Below are 18052 nucleotides of genomic sequence, written 5' to 3' on the forward strand. Positions count from 1 at the left end.
ATGCTGTGCCATGTTTGTAAATCCGATTTTGAATTGTCTGAGACTCAAGCCAAATGGGTACAAGAATGTGCAGAGCTTTTTAAAATGTGCAGTATTGGGGACATGACCTTTGGCAACACCATGTTGGGTGATAAACAAGAGTAAGAATTTTAAGCTCTGAAAGGCTGAGATTCATCCCTATTTAAAAAAGGGAGGAAGGATATTTCAAAGTTTTTTTTCTGCGCTCTGATCCATAGCCAGCTGTAAAAAAGAACAGAAAGATGCACAAAGTCCAGAGTTCTTGTATTTTCTCTGAACTGACTTTATGTACTCAATGCTGTTAATTTGATTTGTCTACGGAGATCCTCAGGCATCCGGAATGACCTGGATTATTTTGCACTTTTGCTTCTCATCCAAGAAGCTTCTTCAGTTCAGAAATGAAGAAGCTTCATGGATGAGAAGCGAAATATTTTCAAGGAAAAACAATTGCCTTTTGAAAAGCAGCTTTGGAACGTTAAACTGGTTTATTAATAATAAGATAGATGCAAAATAAAATGACTGGAAAATAGTTGTAATGTAAAATAACATGGATGCTTATAGATAACATAACTGTACAATCTGTAACAATTTACTAAAACTAGTACATTTTAAAGAAATTTCTTGTGAAATATTCAGATATTTTTTTAATGTGCACTTGGTTTGTGTTCTATTCTGCTTGGTCCAATGATAACTTGGAAACTCTGAAAAATAATTGGAATAAGAGCTAAAGGAAAATCATTGTTAGCTCGGAGTCTGCTAAGACTTGGCTATAGAAAGTATTTTCTGTGTTTGGACAAAAAATAGTAGAGGCTATAACTTTTAAACGCATGTAGAACAATTATACATCTTAGACAATTTCTGACTTAAGTGTTTTGTAAATCAAACTCTTCAATTCCACGATTTGTCTAGGAAATCAACTACTTTTTTTTACTCATCTATAAATCTGCTTCCTTCTCTATTTTTCCTTTGTATTATTGAATTATTTCATTCATCCGGGCTATTTAGAGAGAACTAAAGGAATCCTGACTTAAATTTCTAACAGAAAAACTGAAGTTTTATTTTTAATAGAGCAGATTAGGAAAATTTAATCACTATTTGAGGGAGAAAAGGAATACTATATATCAGCTACCCTGTGTTACCCTGAGCAGGACAAATTCAGGAGAAGAATCATATTGATTTTTGTATTCCTAATTTATAAAGAACAGACATCCAGATTTAAAAACATGCAACTGTTAGGTAACAGTTGTTAACAGCTAACAGCAATAAGGATGAGAGTTTAGAATAACAAAACTTGTTCTACCTCTTTGACAATGATCAACCTACATCATCTTTCAAATTTCCCCCCCAAAAATACCTCGTGGGTGCTTTACAACTAAGATTCGCCCATCTTCTATTTAACAAGAAAGTACCAGATGGAATCAAAGCTTCATTTCATCTGTAGTAATGTCCTGTTTTAAGGTCTTCTTAAGAAGTTCACAAACAAAATCTTATGGTAACTTTGTGGGGATTCTGTGCCCCTGAGATTGTGCACCAAGTTGTTGCAGTTTTTCAAATCTAATTAATCTAATCTATAAACTCCACAATCTATAAACTAAATTTGTATTGAAACACTGCTTTCATTGATTGGGTCTGAGAGCAAGCTATTCCAAGAATATATTCTTGGTTTCAGAAGCTCAGGATTTTAAATGATTTGGAATAGGGAATTTTGTTCTTCAGAAATTAAAGCAGAAAATATATACAGGGAGTTCCTGGGTTAAGGACATCCAGTACTATCAATAAGCTGCCTATTATTGAAAATGATAGACCGAGTTGTCCTCCTTTGAGTCAGTAAAGCCACGCAATATTTTTATGCAATGCTGAAGTTGTGCGTGTTTAATATATATCCTCCTTATGGAGTTCTCATCAGTTCATGAAGAACATTGCACAACTTCAGTGGTTTGATGGCTTGAGAAAGGAGAACGTCATCCATCATTTTTAGTTATAGTAGTCCATGTGCAAGTATGATTTTTGACCTATATACAAATTTGAGGTAAAGATAGAGTTAGGAATAGGACTTGTTTACTTGGGTACTACTTGTATTTTTTCATATTATGGCTTGCTTTAGAATTGTTACTTTAAGAAGCTTGCACCATTGATTTAGAAAAGGAGAAAGCTCTCTGATTTCCCCTTACCCTGGAGAGTCCTTTCCCCTTTTTCTGGTTTTAGAAATTGTTTTTTGGATTCATAACACATAACCTGATGGTTGGCTGATTTTAGTGCAGGTGTGTGCTCACAGATCTGATTCTGCCAGCAACCTATGGATGTACGATATTCCAGACTCTCAAGAGAGTGTTCCTTTTCCTGTTAACTGTAAAAGACCCAGTTACATACTGAGAATGTCAAAAATTTGCTATTCCTAAGCCAAACAAGTTATTCATAAGGATGATAGTGTGTGAGACGTAATACATTAAATAAATACACATATAAGTCTCAAATATGTCGCTCATTACACCTCCTTATGAATTATTCTTCCAATCTTCTTGCAACCAACTTTTTTTAGTTGCAAAGGTAGGAAATTCTGTAGTAATTTATGAATTGCATGATTGGGCTGGATGTCAATCTCCTCTGACAAAAAAGAGTCAGATGGCAATCACTCATCCTTCAAGAGGGCTGTAAAATTGTCTAACCTGTTGCTCCTAGGCTGTCTCACTTACATGGAAAACTAGCCTGTGTGGAAATACTGGACTAAGGCGACGGGGGAGGGGGGGAGGAATTAGTGGTGGTAATCTTATGTTTACTAACTTGGTTACTAACTGCATGATGTCAATATTTTATTGGAATGTTAGAGTGCTTCCTGAAGTCAATAATTGGGTACACAGGGACTAGTAAAATCAAAACAAGTTCGGGCAAGATAGGTGGTGTTTTGGTATGTACAGTACAGACATACTCAGAAATACTGTGGTTCAATTCAGACCATTTTATAAGGCAAATATCACAATAAACAAATACTGTTCGTTTAGTTTCCTAGTGTATACAGTACAGTATATGCTGTACCGTAAACTATTACCATATGTGTTCAATAAAATTATGTTTGTAAAAAATAATTTTAAAGTATATTGTAATTCAAAAAATGCTACTCCTCTTTTGAATTTTCTGCAAGTTAATAGTCTTTTTGCTGATAGTTGTTATTCAGTCACTGAGTTGGGTCCAACTCTTCGTGACCCCATGGACCACAGCATGACAGCCCCCTCCCCATTCTCCACTCTTTCCCTCAAGCTTATGCCCATTGCTTAGATGACACTATCTAACCATCTCATCCTCTCTGCTGTCCCTTTCTCCTTTTGCCATCAATCTTTTCCAACACCAGAGTTTTTTCCAGTGAGTCCTTTCTGCTCGTTAGCCAAAATATTTGATCTTAAGCTTCAGTATCTGCTCTTCCCAATTTTTGCTGGTAGGGGCTCTGTTTTAAAAAACAACAGCATGGTATCTTTGAAGCACCTGTGTTTGTACTGAATCTATTAAATATCCAAGTATGTGTATATCCAAAAGATATAAATTAGCGGCGGCATGTAATATAAATAAAATATAGAGGTTTTCTCAGATATCACAAGATGGAAGCCATTAAACTTTATCCTTTGGGAAAAGATTGAATGCTGTCAAAATGAATGAAGAAATGAAAAAGGGGGAAGAAAAGGAGACAGAGGAGATAAAGTGAGGGAAGAGGGGAAATGAAATAAAACAAGAAACAAAAAGCAGTATTTTCTGATTTTTTTGGGGTGCAGTAAGATGCTTATTAAAATTATGGTATTAACTTTCTGCTTGTACCAAATAGTAATAGATACTGTTTCTATAGCAGCAATCCATGTAATTGTGAAAACCGAAAGTCAAAATTTCATATATATTTTTCTTTTTCATGTGGAAAGTCCGAAACAGAAAATTATTTACATTCTTATCTCTAATTAGTGCACTCAACCACCATCTCCTCCTGGCCAACATCTTTTCAATTCCTTTGTGGAAGTCAGTGCTTTTTTTCCATTTCTGGATATATAGAATTCTTGTAGCCATCAATATATATAGCAACAAAATTTCATTCCCTCCCACTATTTCTTTATCTAATAGTGTAGGAACCATGATGACGAACCTATGGCACGGATGCCAGAAGTGGCATGCAGAGAAATCTCACCGGACACGCAAACCATCGCACATTGCTCTCCCGGATTCTGGCGTGCCAGCCAGCTGGTCTTCATGCGTGCATGCACACCAGAAATTAGAAGACCAGGTGGCCAGTGCTCATGCGTGTGCTGGAAACCGAAAGATTATCTTTCCGGCGCGTACCTCAGCACTGGGCAGTTGCTCTTCCAGTTTCTGGCACAGACACATGTGGGCATTCTCCTGTTTGGGCACTCGGTGCTAAAAAGGTTCAGCAACACTGTCCTAGAAGAACAATTTCCAATTTCCACTGTAAGCCCATGTTTAAAATCTTCTAATTAAATCATGAATCTGTTTCCTACATTTCTTTGCCTTATCACAAGTCTACCACATATGACAAAAAGCATTCTCCTTACATTTCCAACAGATTATCCAAACACCTGATACATCTTCAATAATTATATGATGTTAAGTATTACGAGTACATCATTTTATAAAAAAATTTAAGAATATAATTCAACATGGATTTTGCACTTTAGTCCATGGATTTTCCCATTGCTCTAGCATTATAATCAGAGAAAATTCCACTTTGAATCTTAGTATTTGACACATTCACTTTCTAGGTTCAACGGTAACAGCATTTTGTAAATATTATCTATAGAATGCTCATCATTAGTACAAAATATGATTTCAAATTCATTTTTAGAAGCTTGAAAACCACAATAAATCTTTCAGTTGTATGTAGATAAACTCGTGACATGTACAACCTTCTAGCATGAAGATTCTAGCTAATTCACCTTGAATAAAAGATATTATTTCATTATAAATCCAGCAGCTGGAGCTCACTATTATTTCCTTTAAAAAAAAGGGTTTCTTGAGGTGACACCCAGAGATATTTTAGAAAAAAAGTCTTTGTATTAAATCCAAACACTACACACCTACACACTCCACACGCCTAACAAAACAATTCTTAAAATCCAAAGTTCATTTTAACTTTAGCATACCATAGATAGGTGTACCATCCTCAATGAGTTTCCAATCCAATTTTTATTTTTCAGGGTTATCCACTCCTTTAGCCAAACCATATAACATGCCTCAAAATACAAATTTAAATCCAAACCAACTCTTTCTTTCATATCCTGAAACAATTTATACTTAATTCTTGGGTTTTTTTTCCCCTTGCCAAATAAATTTAGAAATTTTCCATTGCTTGAATGGTGCCCCAGCCATCATTACTTGCAAGGTCTGAAACAAAAATAATGTCTTTGGTGGGACATCTATCCTGATTACGAAGATCCTACCCAACAGAGAGTGTCGCAATTTATATAACTTTTGTAAACCTTTCTTAGTGTCATTCCAAATGGATACATATTTATTTTGAAACAATTTAGAGTTTGTATTTGACAGTATACTCCTAGATAAATAACCTACTTTTCCACCTTAAAACATAAGGTGGAACAACTTTTTAAAGTTGTTTGTTAAGTTCCTTTGTTAAGTGAAAACTTTGGCCCCCGGGCTCCGGAGGCCTTCTGGGAGGCCCATTTCCCCCCCTCCTTGAGCCTCCACACGGGGCCTTGCACTTACCTCGCATCCAAAATGGACCACACATGGAGACTCCTGGGAGGGGCAAGGCAGGCGGGGCTGGCCAGGGATGGGATTTGGAGGTTCTCCAAACTGGCCATAACATTAGTTACACATTCTCCTGAACCTGGGCGAACCCATAGCAGCCCACCCCTAAAAGAGGTATGGAAACTAAATGTCAACTTTTGCCATTAAAATTATTATTATTTATTCAGGTATTTCATTTGTTTTGTTACTACTATATTGTTGTGATTTGCTCTGTATTTAATTCAAATGAAATTCATTTAGCTCAAAATACCTTTGATTGATATATGAGATACAGATTCCCCCCCCCCCCCGTAGAAACAGTAATCTAGCTACTAAAGCATGGAAAAATTACACAGTTGGACATTGCTAACATATGGCCCTACCTCATTGCAATTAAAAATTCAATTAGTTCAGAATTTTACTTAATTGGGATTCCCAGGTAAAGGGATTTTGCACATTTTTTAAAAACGAAGGTAAATAAAATGAAAATGTTTCTGTTCAATTATAGAATGCATTTTCTTTATCCTGAATAAGAATGGAGGAAAAACTTTATTGCAATTTGCCCTTGTCTCTTTTGCAATATTCTCCTTCTGCTTTTGCACTTTCCATAGAGTCACTTTTCACATGATACGTTGATATTGGTCATGGGCTCAGACAGCCACGTCTATTCAGTAAATCTCACAATACAGGAAGATTGCCAAACTAAGTAGTAGCATTACACTTTTGTGCAATATGTCATTCTTTGAGAAATGCCCAGCTCAATTTTGTTTCAGCGTTACTTCTTACAGCATCTGAATCATTTCATTACTGCGTCATAGAAACTGCCAGTGGGTATTGCAGAAGAAATTCCTTGTATCTATATTTAAACTTGGTGTCCTAATGTAAGTCTTCCACCCTCCAGGTCAAAAACAGTTCTGCAAGACATTCTACTCATATGTCATCTTGTTTCCACCAACATTGTTCTGAATACTATTTATACCTTGCCAAATGTTTTGGTCTTCGATTCTAGCAAAATAACTCGTATTTCTGCCACTGTGTACTAGAATTCAGAGGAGGATATAGGGGTTAATGCACTTAACTGAACCCTGTTGCACATATAGTTTTTAACTTCAGATTTTCAAAACACAAAAGACTCTCGATTTAACTCCAAATCTTAACAGTTTTTACTTCCCATTCTTCCTTTCCTAATTACACTGTTTTTCACTTCTCATTCTCTTAAAAAAGAAGAAGAAATAAACCTAAAATAGAGGTTATACCATTAAAATGTTATCCTTGTGTGAAATTGCCCTTTTGGTTTTGGTCCCAATATGCATAAGAATTGCAATAAATTCACCTGTTGATATCCATCCCCTGGAAAATGCAAGTGACCAGTGTTTTTCCAACCACCTTGACCTATTTGCTTGTTTCTAGATTCAAAATATTTATTTCCTAACCCTAACCCTAACCCTAACCAAACAGATTTACTTTTTGCAGAACTAATGTTGATTTTTCTTCAGGCCTGTCCAACTATCTGCTTGATAATTTTACATTTAATAACACATTTGGATATGTTAACTCAGCCAACATTAAACTAGACATCTTCTACTGGATTGCCCCTGGATTCTGGACTAAAGTAAGATATACATTTGCAGTTTACGATATCGAAGCTAGTCTAAGAGACATGTTATGTACATTTTATTGCAATTTTCCCTCATGCCAACAAGGAATAAAATGCTTTTCGAATTCTCATGGGTAGCAAATTTGAGGTGCCATTCTGAATTTCTCTGCATGATCATGAAGAGTTTTGCAAGCCAGAGCTGGCAATCCTACTGTAGGTTAGCTTCAGTATCATCATTCAGTGTCCCTTCCTGATATGCATGATCTATATTTTCTGCAGGGATTTCATTAGATTATAATTCCTGGTCAGGATGTAAATGCTGACTTGACTTGACTTCAATTTACATTTTGACAACTTTATATTGCCACTTATATTATATGAAACAACCCGTAGTGTCTGGAAAAAAAACACAGAAAACTTTAGCACACTGCCAATGCTATGACATATCCCTTAAAGAAATCATATCCTGCCACAGTATCTGAGGGAAACACCAGGTATTTACAGCCTTTCAGAAGAAACAAAGCAAATTGGGACGGGAGGGGATGCTATTCCATTGGGTAGGCACAACTATGGAAAATACTTGCTTTCTAGGTCCTTGCCAGACAACGAGATTTAATAGAGGGGATCTGGAATGGGCCAATCTTATTCAACCTGATGGGATGGGAAAATGTTCTTAGGGAGAGGTGATCCCAAAACTATATGCACCATTGCATTCTGGACTACTTTCTGGTCAGTCTTTAGGGACAATTCCATGTAGAGTGCATTGTGGTGACTCAAAAAAGTGACTAGGCAGGGATGACATTGAGCAATTAGTACAGGATTAAATTTGTGCAAAACCCCTCATAATCATATGTGTCATCTGCTCCTTGAACATGAGTGCAAATCAAGAGTTGCAAATTGTTCTTCAATTCTGAATTAAGAATTAAATAGAGCGTCAGTTCCTCAGATCAAGTGGAACCATAACCCAAAAAATACTCGTGTCAGATAAGCATTGATGAGTTGACAACAACTGAACGACTGATTTTTGGAAAGGATGCCTGTACTCATAGTTGTAGAGAATGAAGAGGTTTTTTTAAAGCCTGAGATTAAGAAGAAGCTCATTTTTTTTTGAAGAACTGTCTGTCTCCCATAGTATCAAACCAACTGGTTCTAATTGGCATGACTGGCGCATTCAGGGTTCCATTGATTAAACAGTGCCACCTATCAGGGCCCTAAACATGACTTCTTTGTAGTAGCACCTGCCTTCTGAAATGAACCCCTCTCCCTTTGCCCCCACTCAAAAAGTACTTTTATGCTGCTGGGTTTTGAAGAGCTTTACAAAACTGGTTGTTTGCACAGACCTCTGAAGAGAATGATTAGTTCCATTTTCTTTGTTTCTGTTCTTGCTTTATTTGCTTTGCCATCATTGTTCTTCTGTCTTGTGTTACTGGAGTTTTTGTTTGTGTGTATAGTTTCTATTGTTCTGTTCTTAAATGTTTTAAAAATTCTAAGCTGCCTAGAATCATTGGGAGACAGGTGGTATCTAAATTTGATAAATAATGATGATTAAGGAAGACATCCATTGAGAAAAGAGTCTTTACAAGGAAAACAAAAGAAAGGCAATAGAGTTAGTGAAGGAGAGGCCGTGGAGGTAGTTGAATGATGCACGTCCTCAGTTTGGGTACTGGAGAAAGGGGAGCAGGCAGATATTTCAAATGAAGACAATAAAGAAAGGGTGACAAAAGAAGGAGATTCTTGCTTTTTGCCATGGAGCGTAAAATGAGGAGCTTCCACCAGCATCTCCATTTTAGGAGTATCTGTAGGGGATGCTCACAAGATTTAAGATGGCAGCTGCAACAATGTGACCAGGTTTTTGTTTTTTTTAAAGAGTGTTGACTTTTTAAACCACATCTTACAGATACTCATGCTCCATTTGCAGTCATTCCTGATGCTTTGCCAGGATGCTTAATTTTTTCTACTTCAACATACACACTTGGATACTGAAAGGCCTATCCTCTCTCTGGTCTGCCTCTTCTCTTCTGGTTTCACCAATTTCTAAGCATTTATGCCTGCTGTTTTAAGGAAGGGCAATTGTGTCTTACTTACTTTCTTTGTAGCAGCCAGGGAACATCCCCTTCTTGTTGAAAAACACCAGTCTGATAAGAGAGTGGAAAAAGTCACAAAGGATAGTTTATGAGAAATGAACTAAATTGTTCGCAAAATAAAAACCCGATCCATTCTGGTTTTGTTGGGCATAAGCATTTTCAGGATTCCCCTATCTTTTTATCTAATTTATAGGAAAATAAAGCTCCAGAACAGCTGATGTTTTCTCTGGTCTGTACAATTCTAAAAATGACACAGCAGTCTTAGTTTTTGGGATTTAGGTCTATAAACATTTACTCTGGAGTACAATTTGCTGAATTCTGCAAGATCACTTCTGTGTGGACACGTTTAGGGTGTTTGTTTGGAACAGTCAGTTGCTTTTAATTAAATTACTATAAGTTTGCTAAACCCCTACAGTTTAAGTCTTTTTTCCTGTCACATCCCTGCCTTGTTTCACACCTGATTTTAGAAACCTTCTGGTGTAACTCTGCTCCTAAACTATGCAATATGGATAACAAGCATTATCAAGATGTTTGAAGGCTTAATATATCTTTATTCTAAGGTGACTTTCATCTCTTGCCTGTATTACTTTTTTCTCTGTGTGTATTATCCAATAATTCATAGGCTCCCAGCGCTTATTTTTTATTCTTATTTTTCTTATAAAATTGTCCTGTTTAGAAAAAATTGCACTTGGGGTCTTGAGATGGAATGCTGTGACAAATAAAACATACAGCTCCTGCTTGAGTTTAGCTACAAGATCCAAGGTTCTTCTCATAAATAACTTCAGGTTTGAAAGTGAGTGCAAACATTTTGCATATAAAAACATAGATAAGTGGGAATACTTGCTGTAAAGTAGGAAAAAGCAATGCAAGGTTAGTGATGTGATTCCCTTCCTAACAGATTCTGATAAAATCCATCTTCTTATAGAAGTGGCATATTGATCTGCTTTTATCACTGCTTTATTATTCATATGTGAATTTCATACAATATATATCTGCTTTGTTTATTTTTATTGTTGTAATCTACAAGGCATAATACACTCTTTGCAAATATAATTGTGATAAACACATCTGTTAAATCCATGGCTGACCCTGTAGTTAGTTTTACACATCCTTTTGACCTACTGCCACTCAGCTGGCTATAAACAAAATCCTCAAAACACAGATGGGATCTGTGGGATGGATAAAGAAAAGTACAGAAAGTGACAAGTTGATCTGGCCAAAATAAAAACTTTTGTAGTCCTCTCTGCATTGTAGTTAAGCATCAGAGCCAGGAGAAATATTTTTTAAAACAACAGTGATGGTGTGGTTGTTCCTTGTTAAAAGATCAGCTAAAATCTCTAGCTGTGGCTTTTTCTTCTTCTTCAGAACAGCTGGAAAAGTGATAACACTGTGTGTGGTGTCGTGTTCGTTGTATTTACTGTATTGGAATGATGATGACAGTAACAGAACTGAAGCTCTCTCTATGAGGAGTCAGCTGCATTGCAAACAGGAATCTTTGTCCATTTTTGTATCAACAACATCACCAACCTTTCTTCCTCCACCCCATCACATTCCAGCACCCCATGGGTTTGCAAGATCTCTGCAAAAATTACACCACTCCTGTGTTCCTTCTTGGAACAAATAACAATAACTTCCTTCCTTCAAAGTGGAGCCGTACAGCCCAAGAGCAAGACATTTCTCATCATGAAAAGAAATTATTCCACCTGAAGTATGGAAAACAACTCCACTTTTGAATTTTCTTTTAAGTTTAGAATTGAAAAACATGTATGTGTACATGCTTGATATTGTGAACAGAAGGAAATACAAGCAAGATCAATAATTTTCAGCCTCAGAGGTTGAGAAACAGCAATCTATATGGTCCTCTATTTCCCTCTGTATTTATGATTCTTTTTTCTTTGTTTTGCTGATTTGAGGTCGAAGAAAGATTTAGAAACTGGCCTTTTTTTCAAACCCCCCCCCCCACTTCTTCAATCACTTTTATTTCTCCACATTATTCTGTTCTGTAAAATATGGCCTGGCTATTCTATTTCTGAGCTGAGAGGCATTTCCATTTTCTTCTTCCCTGGAAAAACATTCATCATAACAATACAGTAGGTAGTAAAGACATAGTTAGAATATGCATTTACCAAATTCCATTTATTAAAATTTCCAATTTCAATTACTTCTTCCCTTGCTGCTCATTCTGTTATCATTTTTGGCTGAATGTCTCTGTGTGTACGTGTGATACAGGTTTTCCGTTAAAGAAGTTCTTGTATCAGGAGGAAGTAGCATTGAAGTTTTAAAGAAAGGAATGTGTTTATATGCTTTAACTTGACCTACAGTCCACTCAATTGGTGGAGAGAGCTATTCCTGTTAGCTTTGTTGGAGATACAGTTAATTACTTCTTTGCAGGAACATGATGAAGACATGCTTGTGTCTAAGCAAAATGTCTCAGTTGCAGGTTGGTATTCCAGTTGGGGGGAGTGTAATTTCAATGGATTGGCTTAGTGTAGCCCTACACTAATTCTTGCTTGCTTGAAAAGTTGAAAGGAGAGCCTTCTGTACCTCTCAATTCTTCAGGGGGGTGTCCAGTTTAGGCATTGTTACTCCAGATGAAGCAACACAAGCACGTGTAGATGAGCTGGCTGGTCTCCTCTCCCTATTAGGCAGGCCCAGAAGGGTATATGTCAGCTTGCCGTAGCCAACTTTCTGCAGCCAACCTAACACAGCCAACTCACTGCAGAACAACTCCCCATGGTCAATTTGTCACAGGACAACTTGCTGCGCGGTAGTTCAACAATTAAATTTAATTATTTAAAATGATTCAAAAATATTTTAATTTTTGTGGTTCAGATTTCATTTTGTCCCTCCTTTGGCATCCTTTCATGAATTATTCTATTCCATGGTTTCTTCAATATTAGTGTAATTCTTGTCCCGTGGTCAGTTGGCCGTAGAGAATTGTCCCATGGCAAGTTGGCTATGGCGAGTTGGCTGCAGTGAGTTGTCCCATTCCGGACCAAGCATACTATTTGGACTTACATTTTAAGTATAAAAAGAATATTCAAGAAGAAAAGGCTGACCTTTTCCTACCTGAGCCCTATAAACTTTTTAAATCTAGCAACCATTTTAATCTAATCTGATTCTAATTTCATTTTCCTGTGGTATAAATTGTCTGTTTACAATCCGTTGCTCTCAGGGATAGAACATGAAAACATATGCAGGCAACAAATTGTGTTCTCTACTAGTCTGTTGATCACCCAGAGGCTGAACTGCTTGGAACTCCTTCTTTTCTTAAAGCTATATAACAGAGTTATTTAACCAGTCCCAAAAACTCAAGTGGCAGTGTGCTTCCAGGGAAGTCTGAAGCCAGAGGGAAGAGAGAGCACAATAAGTACAACCTATTTTGGGGAGAACCAGAATGTAAAGCGGGTTGTTTTCATCAAAAAATATTCTTAATTTCTGTAGGGTAAAAGAAATGGAGGGGAATGCATGGAAATATTTTGGAAGAGGATCTGGACTGAATAATTAATGTTTTTCCAACAGTGTGTCATAGAGCTATTGTGGTGTAGTGGTTAAATCATCAAGCTACCTTAGAAACAGGAAGATTGTGATTTCTGGTCCCACCTTAGACACAAAGCCAGCTGGGTGACTTTGGACTTACCACTTTCTCTCTGCCCTAGGAAGCAGACAATGGCAACCCACTTCTGAAAATGATGCCAAGAAAACTGTAGAAACTAGTCCAGGCGGGCATCAGGAGTCAACACATGCACACATGTGTGCGCACACGTCCACCCACCCACCAGTGCATCATATTGGTGCTGTTCCTACTGGTACTTCCACAAATTTCATAGCTGCCCTTGCTTGCCTGAGCCATACTGCACGTTTGTTTGTATATGTAAACATACATGGAACATTTAAAATCCCAAATAAATTACTTGCTACATTGTTTGCCAAGATATATTATTTTAGAATGATTTCCAAATTATGTAATACTTTATGCAGTTTTTCTTTCTAAAAAAAGTTATAATAGGTTCATTCAGAAATTTTCATATGTATCTTGAATAATCCAGATTTCAGTCATGTGTGCTTTTTGTAGATTGAATTTACCTAAATGATATCCAAATGGATCTTATCTCTGTGCCTGTTTCTATTACTTTCCTCATCTATTTATAGGAACTGAACTATTTCTGCTGATAAATTTCAGGAATCGCTATAAAGCATTCTGCTGGATAAGAGGCTGGCCAGGCGTGGCATAGAAAAATACCTGCCCCACCTGCGTTTGGAATTTCTTAATACATAATGATAGTGTGTGTCTTTGTTTTGTATTTTTTTCTGTTATCCAAACACTGAAACTATGTAGGACCCAACAGAAAGTGGAAGATAATAAATTAGTAAGAAATATAATGCTTCTTCAACACAATTGCCCACTTAATCTCTGAAGGTGGCAGAAAAAGCAATCTTTAATTTGGCTGTTAAACCTTTTACCTGGAGATTAAATATTGAGTATAATTCCATCTATTTGTCCCTTTGGGCATCAGAAACTGATAACAGGGATTGACCATAGTTTTTGTCTATTTTTCCAGAATAAAAGGTGAAGTAACTTTGCAACCTATGGATCAAACTGAATATATTTAGTTATATGCATCCTGTAAATGGGCACATTTACTGTGTATGGAAAGTCATTGTTTGTATTTCCATTTTTATTTTCCTCATTCCATGTATAATACTGCTCTTTTTTTTGCTTTCATTTTTAGAAAACTTAAACTACAATGAAAAGTAATATTGAATTACTTCTCTCTTATGTGCATTTTGTCAGTACTTCAATGTTTTCCATATTCCAATCATCTTCTGAGCCATGAAGGCTGGGGTTGACAGGAATTATGATACAGCATATCCACATCACGGAGCTGTTCAAACTTTGAATGTCTTATATTTGCCAATTTGAACAGACTTGCACATCTGCTTACATCATCAGACCAAATATTCCTCTGCTCCCCAGTTAGGTAGAACTGTCCATCTAGAGCAGAGGTGTCAAACCTTATTTCTTTGATGGCTGCATTAGGGTTGTGTTTGACCTATATGTGTATGGCTGGGATGGGTGTGGCCAGCTCTCCGCCACTCATCGAGGCTCTGTTTTTGGCCACGACAGCCTTCTGCAGCCCTCTGCCAGCAAAAACATAGCTCTGTTTTCCCTGGCAGAGGCACTCCGGGCCAGTCTTTCGCTGTTTCCTGCAGGCCAGATCTATGCCTTGAGTTTCGTGACCCGTCAAAACTGCGGTCCACTAAAGCGTGCCCGATTAAAGCGCGTACCTGACGTCATCAGCAGCTCGATGAAAAAAATTAAAAATAAATTAAATTAAAATTAAAATAAAATTAAAGCAAGCCAATTCACATAAAGGTAAGGGTTAGGTTTAGGGTTAGGGTTAGGTTAAGGGTTAGGGTTAGGTTTAGGGTTAGGGTTAGGGTTAGGGTTACGTTAAGCGTTAGGGTTAGGGTTAGGGTTAGGTTAAGGGTTAGCGTTAGGTTTAGGGTTAGGTTAAGGGTTAGGTTTAGGGTTAGGTTTCGGGGGGTTAGGGTAAGGTTTTCGCTTTAATTTTAAATTTACCGCTCACAGCGCAATGTTTTCGTCGCGCTGTGATGACGTCACGTACGCACTTTCGTCGGGCGCGCTTTAAGTCTACCGCGGTTTTGTGGTGGAACCCTTGAGTTTGACACCCCTGATCTAGAGTTTGATAAATCTGTTGTTGATGTGGAAAAATTCTCGTTTACTGATAGGATACAAAACATGATCCATGGTCTTGGGTTTACAGTTACAATAATGTACACCTCCTAATTGTAGGACTTAAAATCCCATTAAGGTGCAAACAGGGTACTTTAAAAAAAAAACTTGTTGCTGTCCTCAGTTAAACAACTCTAAATGCCCTGGGGGAAAGGACATTTTTCCATCTGTTTGTTAAAGGACAAGAAGGTGACCAGTTGAATGAGGAAATATTGCTTTCTGTACCTTGAGCCACAGATTTTCATGAGTAGGCATTTAGTACATCCTCTTGTGTTAGAGAATATACTAATGTGTAGGGTAGAAAAACTTCTAAGAGCATTGTAGGTAACAGTGCAGTACCTTGGAAGCCTGGAAGCCTACCAGCAGCTAAAGCAATCCTGCACGGTTGTAATTATACTATTGAAATGAGTAAACTGAGTCAAAAGGTAGGTGGCTGCATTTGGAGCCAATTATAGATTCAAAGTTTGCTATTATTTCTATGCATCAGATTCAGCTCTTGAGAATGGCAGTTTCAGGCTAATCTTTGCTGTTATCAAAATCTGTGCTGTCATTGGAGGTATAATACAACAATTTGGATCAATAGATTCAGGACCCAGTAAAGACATGACTTGTTCTGTATGACGTTGATCTTGGTTTGATTCGTAAACCCGAATATCTTGACTATTTGAGTAATTGCCCGTGCTTTGTCTTTTGGATCTGAAACTCCACTTTCAGATCCAAACCCAGTCACCACACTTTTGTCTTTATCTTCTTCTGATCTTTGGGTTTGCCTGCTTTGGAAATTGGCTCATTTTTCATTGTATCATTGTTCTGAATCATATTGGTGTTGACAAAGAATCAGAAAATGTGCAGGTGATAATTGGATTTTAAGAAGTACTGTAAGAGTTTCTAAACCTTACCATAAAATGATTCCCCCCCCCCCAAATGTCAGGATACAGGCTTTTAAAAACCAAAATATGGGGAGAAAGGAAAATGTAAACTGTAGTTGTTTTCTTGCCTCTTGAATTCTTTTGGATGGTTTTGGCTAATTATAGATAAGTGAAAAGTTCATTTGACCTAGTATTTTACAGTTTCCAAGATTTGCCCAGAAAACAAAGTTCCTGCAATTGAGTTCTAAATCATGGTAAAAAGCAATGCCTCTTGCTCTTTTGTTTCAAGATGCACATTAAGTACTAAATTTGTTTCATCTTTGCCCCCTATCGCTTTCTCTCCAGGTTTGACAGATGATGAAGATGTTAAAGTGATGCTGCAGGGAACCTTTTTCTGGAAAGTCAAGACTTATCAACCCCAGAAACAAAGGCTGTTCCAGCTTCTTGAAGATGGGATGTCTATCTGGTTTGAGACTCGCTTTAAAAAGGCCCGCTCCAAACATATTTGTAAGTTTCCAAGTATTTACAAGTGTTTTATTCTGAATTTTATTAAATGTGTTAATTGCATTTGTTTAACCTACATTCTTATGATCTAGTATTTGCAGTATTTCTGGGCTAATCACTTAGAGAAATAATGCTGTTGCTAATTCCAGAATTAATAACTCAGAGATCTTCCCATCTTTAACATTCAATGTTGATAATCTCAATTAGTTGGAAAATTGATGTTGAGAAAAGATGGTGATTCATGAAATTTTGCATGGAAGAGGACTATAGTGATAGAGAGAAAAGGAACACACACACACATCTATCTAATTATGGATCATGTATTATAAGTTTCCTTTTGATCTATGGCTTCAGAGATTTCCTCCATTGTGGGGGAAATTGTTAGCATAGTACTGTAGTGATTGTCTATTTGAGATGCTTATTGAAGGCTACAATCCATATCTGTGACAAGACAGAAAAAATCATTTTTTAAAAAAAAAATCCTGGCTTTGTCTTTGACAGTATTCTTTTCTCACAGGTAATCACAGCTAAATTTTGTCTTTCCTGGGATTAATGTAATTCAATATAAAACTGTCATCAGATCATCACAACATTTTCATTCAAGCTTTTCTTGTTTGTATGCACCAGTTGTCATTTTCATCTTCCTATTTAAGTCAGATATGAAATGTTTATTCAAATATGAAAAAATGGAGCTTGAAAGCAGAGCAAAATTATTTTCATATCCTTTTGCAAAAGATTAATTATTTTCAATAAATTTAGAATATTACATAGACTTTGTTATACAGAGTAAAATATTTCAATAATCCTAACACATTTTAGCTAACGAGATCCCACACAAAAGCAACTTTAATTTCAATTTTAATTTCACATGTGTTATATTTCCTCACTATTTCCTTCTTTTATTGTTACAGTTTTTAGATGTTTTATACAACAGTTGTGAGTCTGGTAATCTATTTTGTATGAAGAAAATGAAAACAAGCAAACAATTACAGATTCAAAAGGTTTAATTGTAAGACATAGTGCTCATTACATCTGAATTTGTCACTGTTGTTCTTTTTCTAAAGACAGATTAAATAATATGTATTATTTTTCTTAATACTTATAATATATCAATATTCATTAAATCATGAAGCCTTTTACTTATGATCTTTTTCTCAGGAAAAGAATTGTAGTGATAGACAAAATTTGCATCAATTTAATTTCTAACTGCCACACTGTTAATTGGGCAGTAATTAAATAAGGCTTACAGGTGATATTGAACTGTATCAAACATTCAGAATTTATGTAATAATGTATAAGGAGTTAAATGTTTGTTTTACTTCAGTGAAAAGTTTCTGCCATACAAGACTTTTTAAATCTTTGTTTAAGATATTTACTTTCCACCTATGAATTCTGAAATAGACCACTATTTTTCCATGTGGTCAGAAGTATTTTATTAATGGCTCTATTATATAATGGATATGACATATGTTTTTGCATTCTTGTT

The 18052-nt window shown here is 36.4% G+C and overlaps 1 protein-coding gene across 1 annotated transcript in view; it reads left to right on the plus strand.

Annotated features, from left to right (window-relative positions):
* PLCD3 (phospholipase C delta 3) overlaps nt 1-18052 on the plus strand; it is a 63513-nt gene that overhangs the window by 14815 nt on the left and 30646 nt on the right. Inside the window, exon 2 of the mRNA XM_087713360.1 lies at nt 16408-16569. Within this exon, the coding sequence (XP_087569486.1) occupies nt 16408-16569 (162 nt within the window). The remainder of the gene's footprint in view (nt 1-16407; nt 16570-18052) is intronic.

This window comes from Thamnophis sirtalis, unplaced genomic scaffold, assembly GCF_051295495.1.
Source record: "Thamnophis sirtalis isolate CommonGarterSnake01/CBP01778 unplaced genomic scaffold, rThaSir2_p1.2 scaffold_4, whole genome shotgun sequence".
Lineage (NCBI taxonomy): Eukaryota > Metazoa > Chordata > Lepidosauria > Squamata > Natricidae > Thamnophis > Thamnophis sirtalis.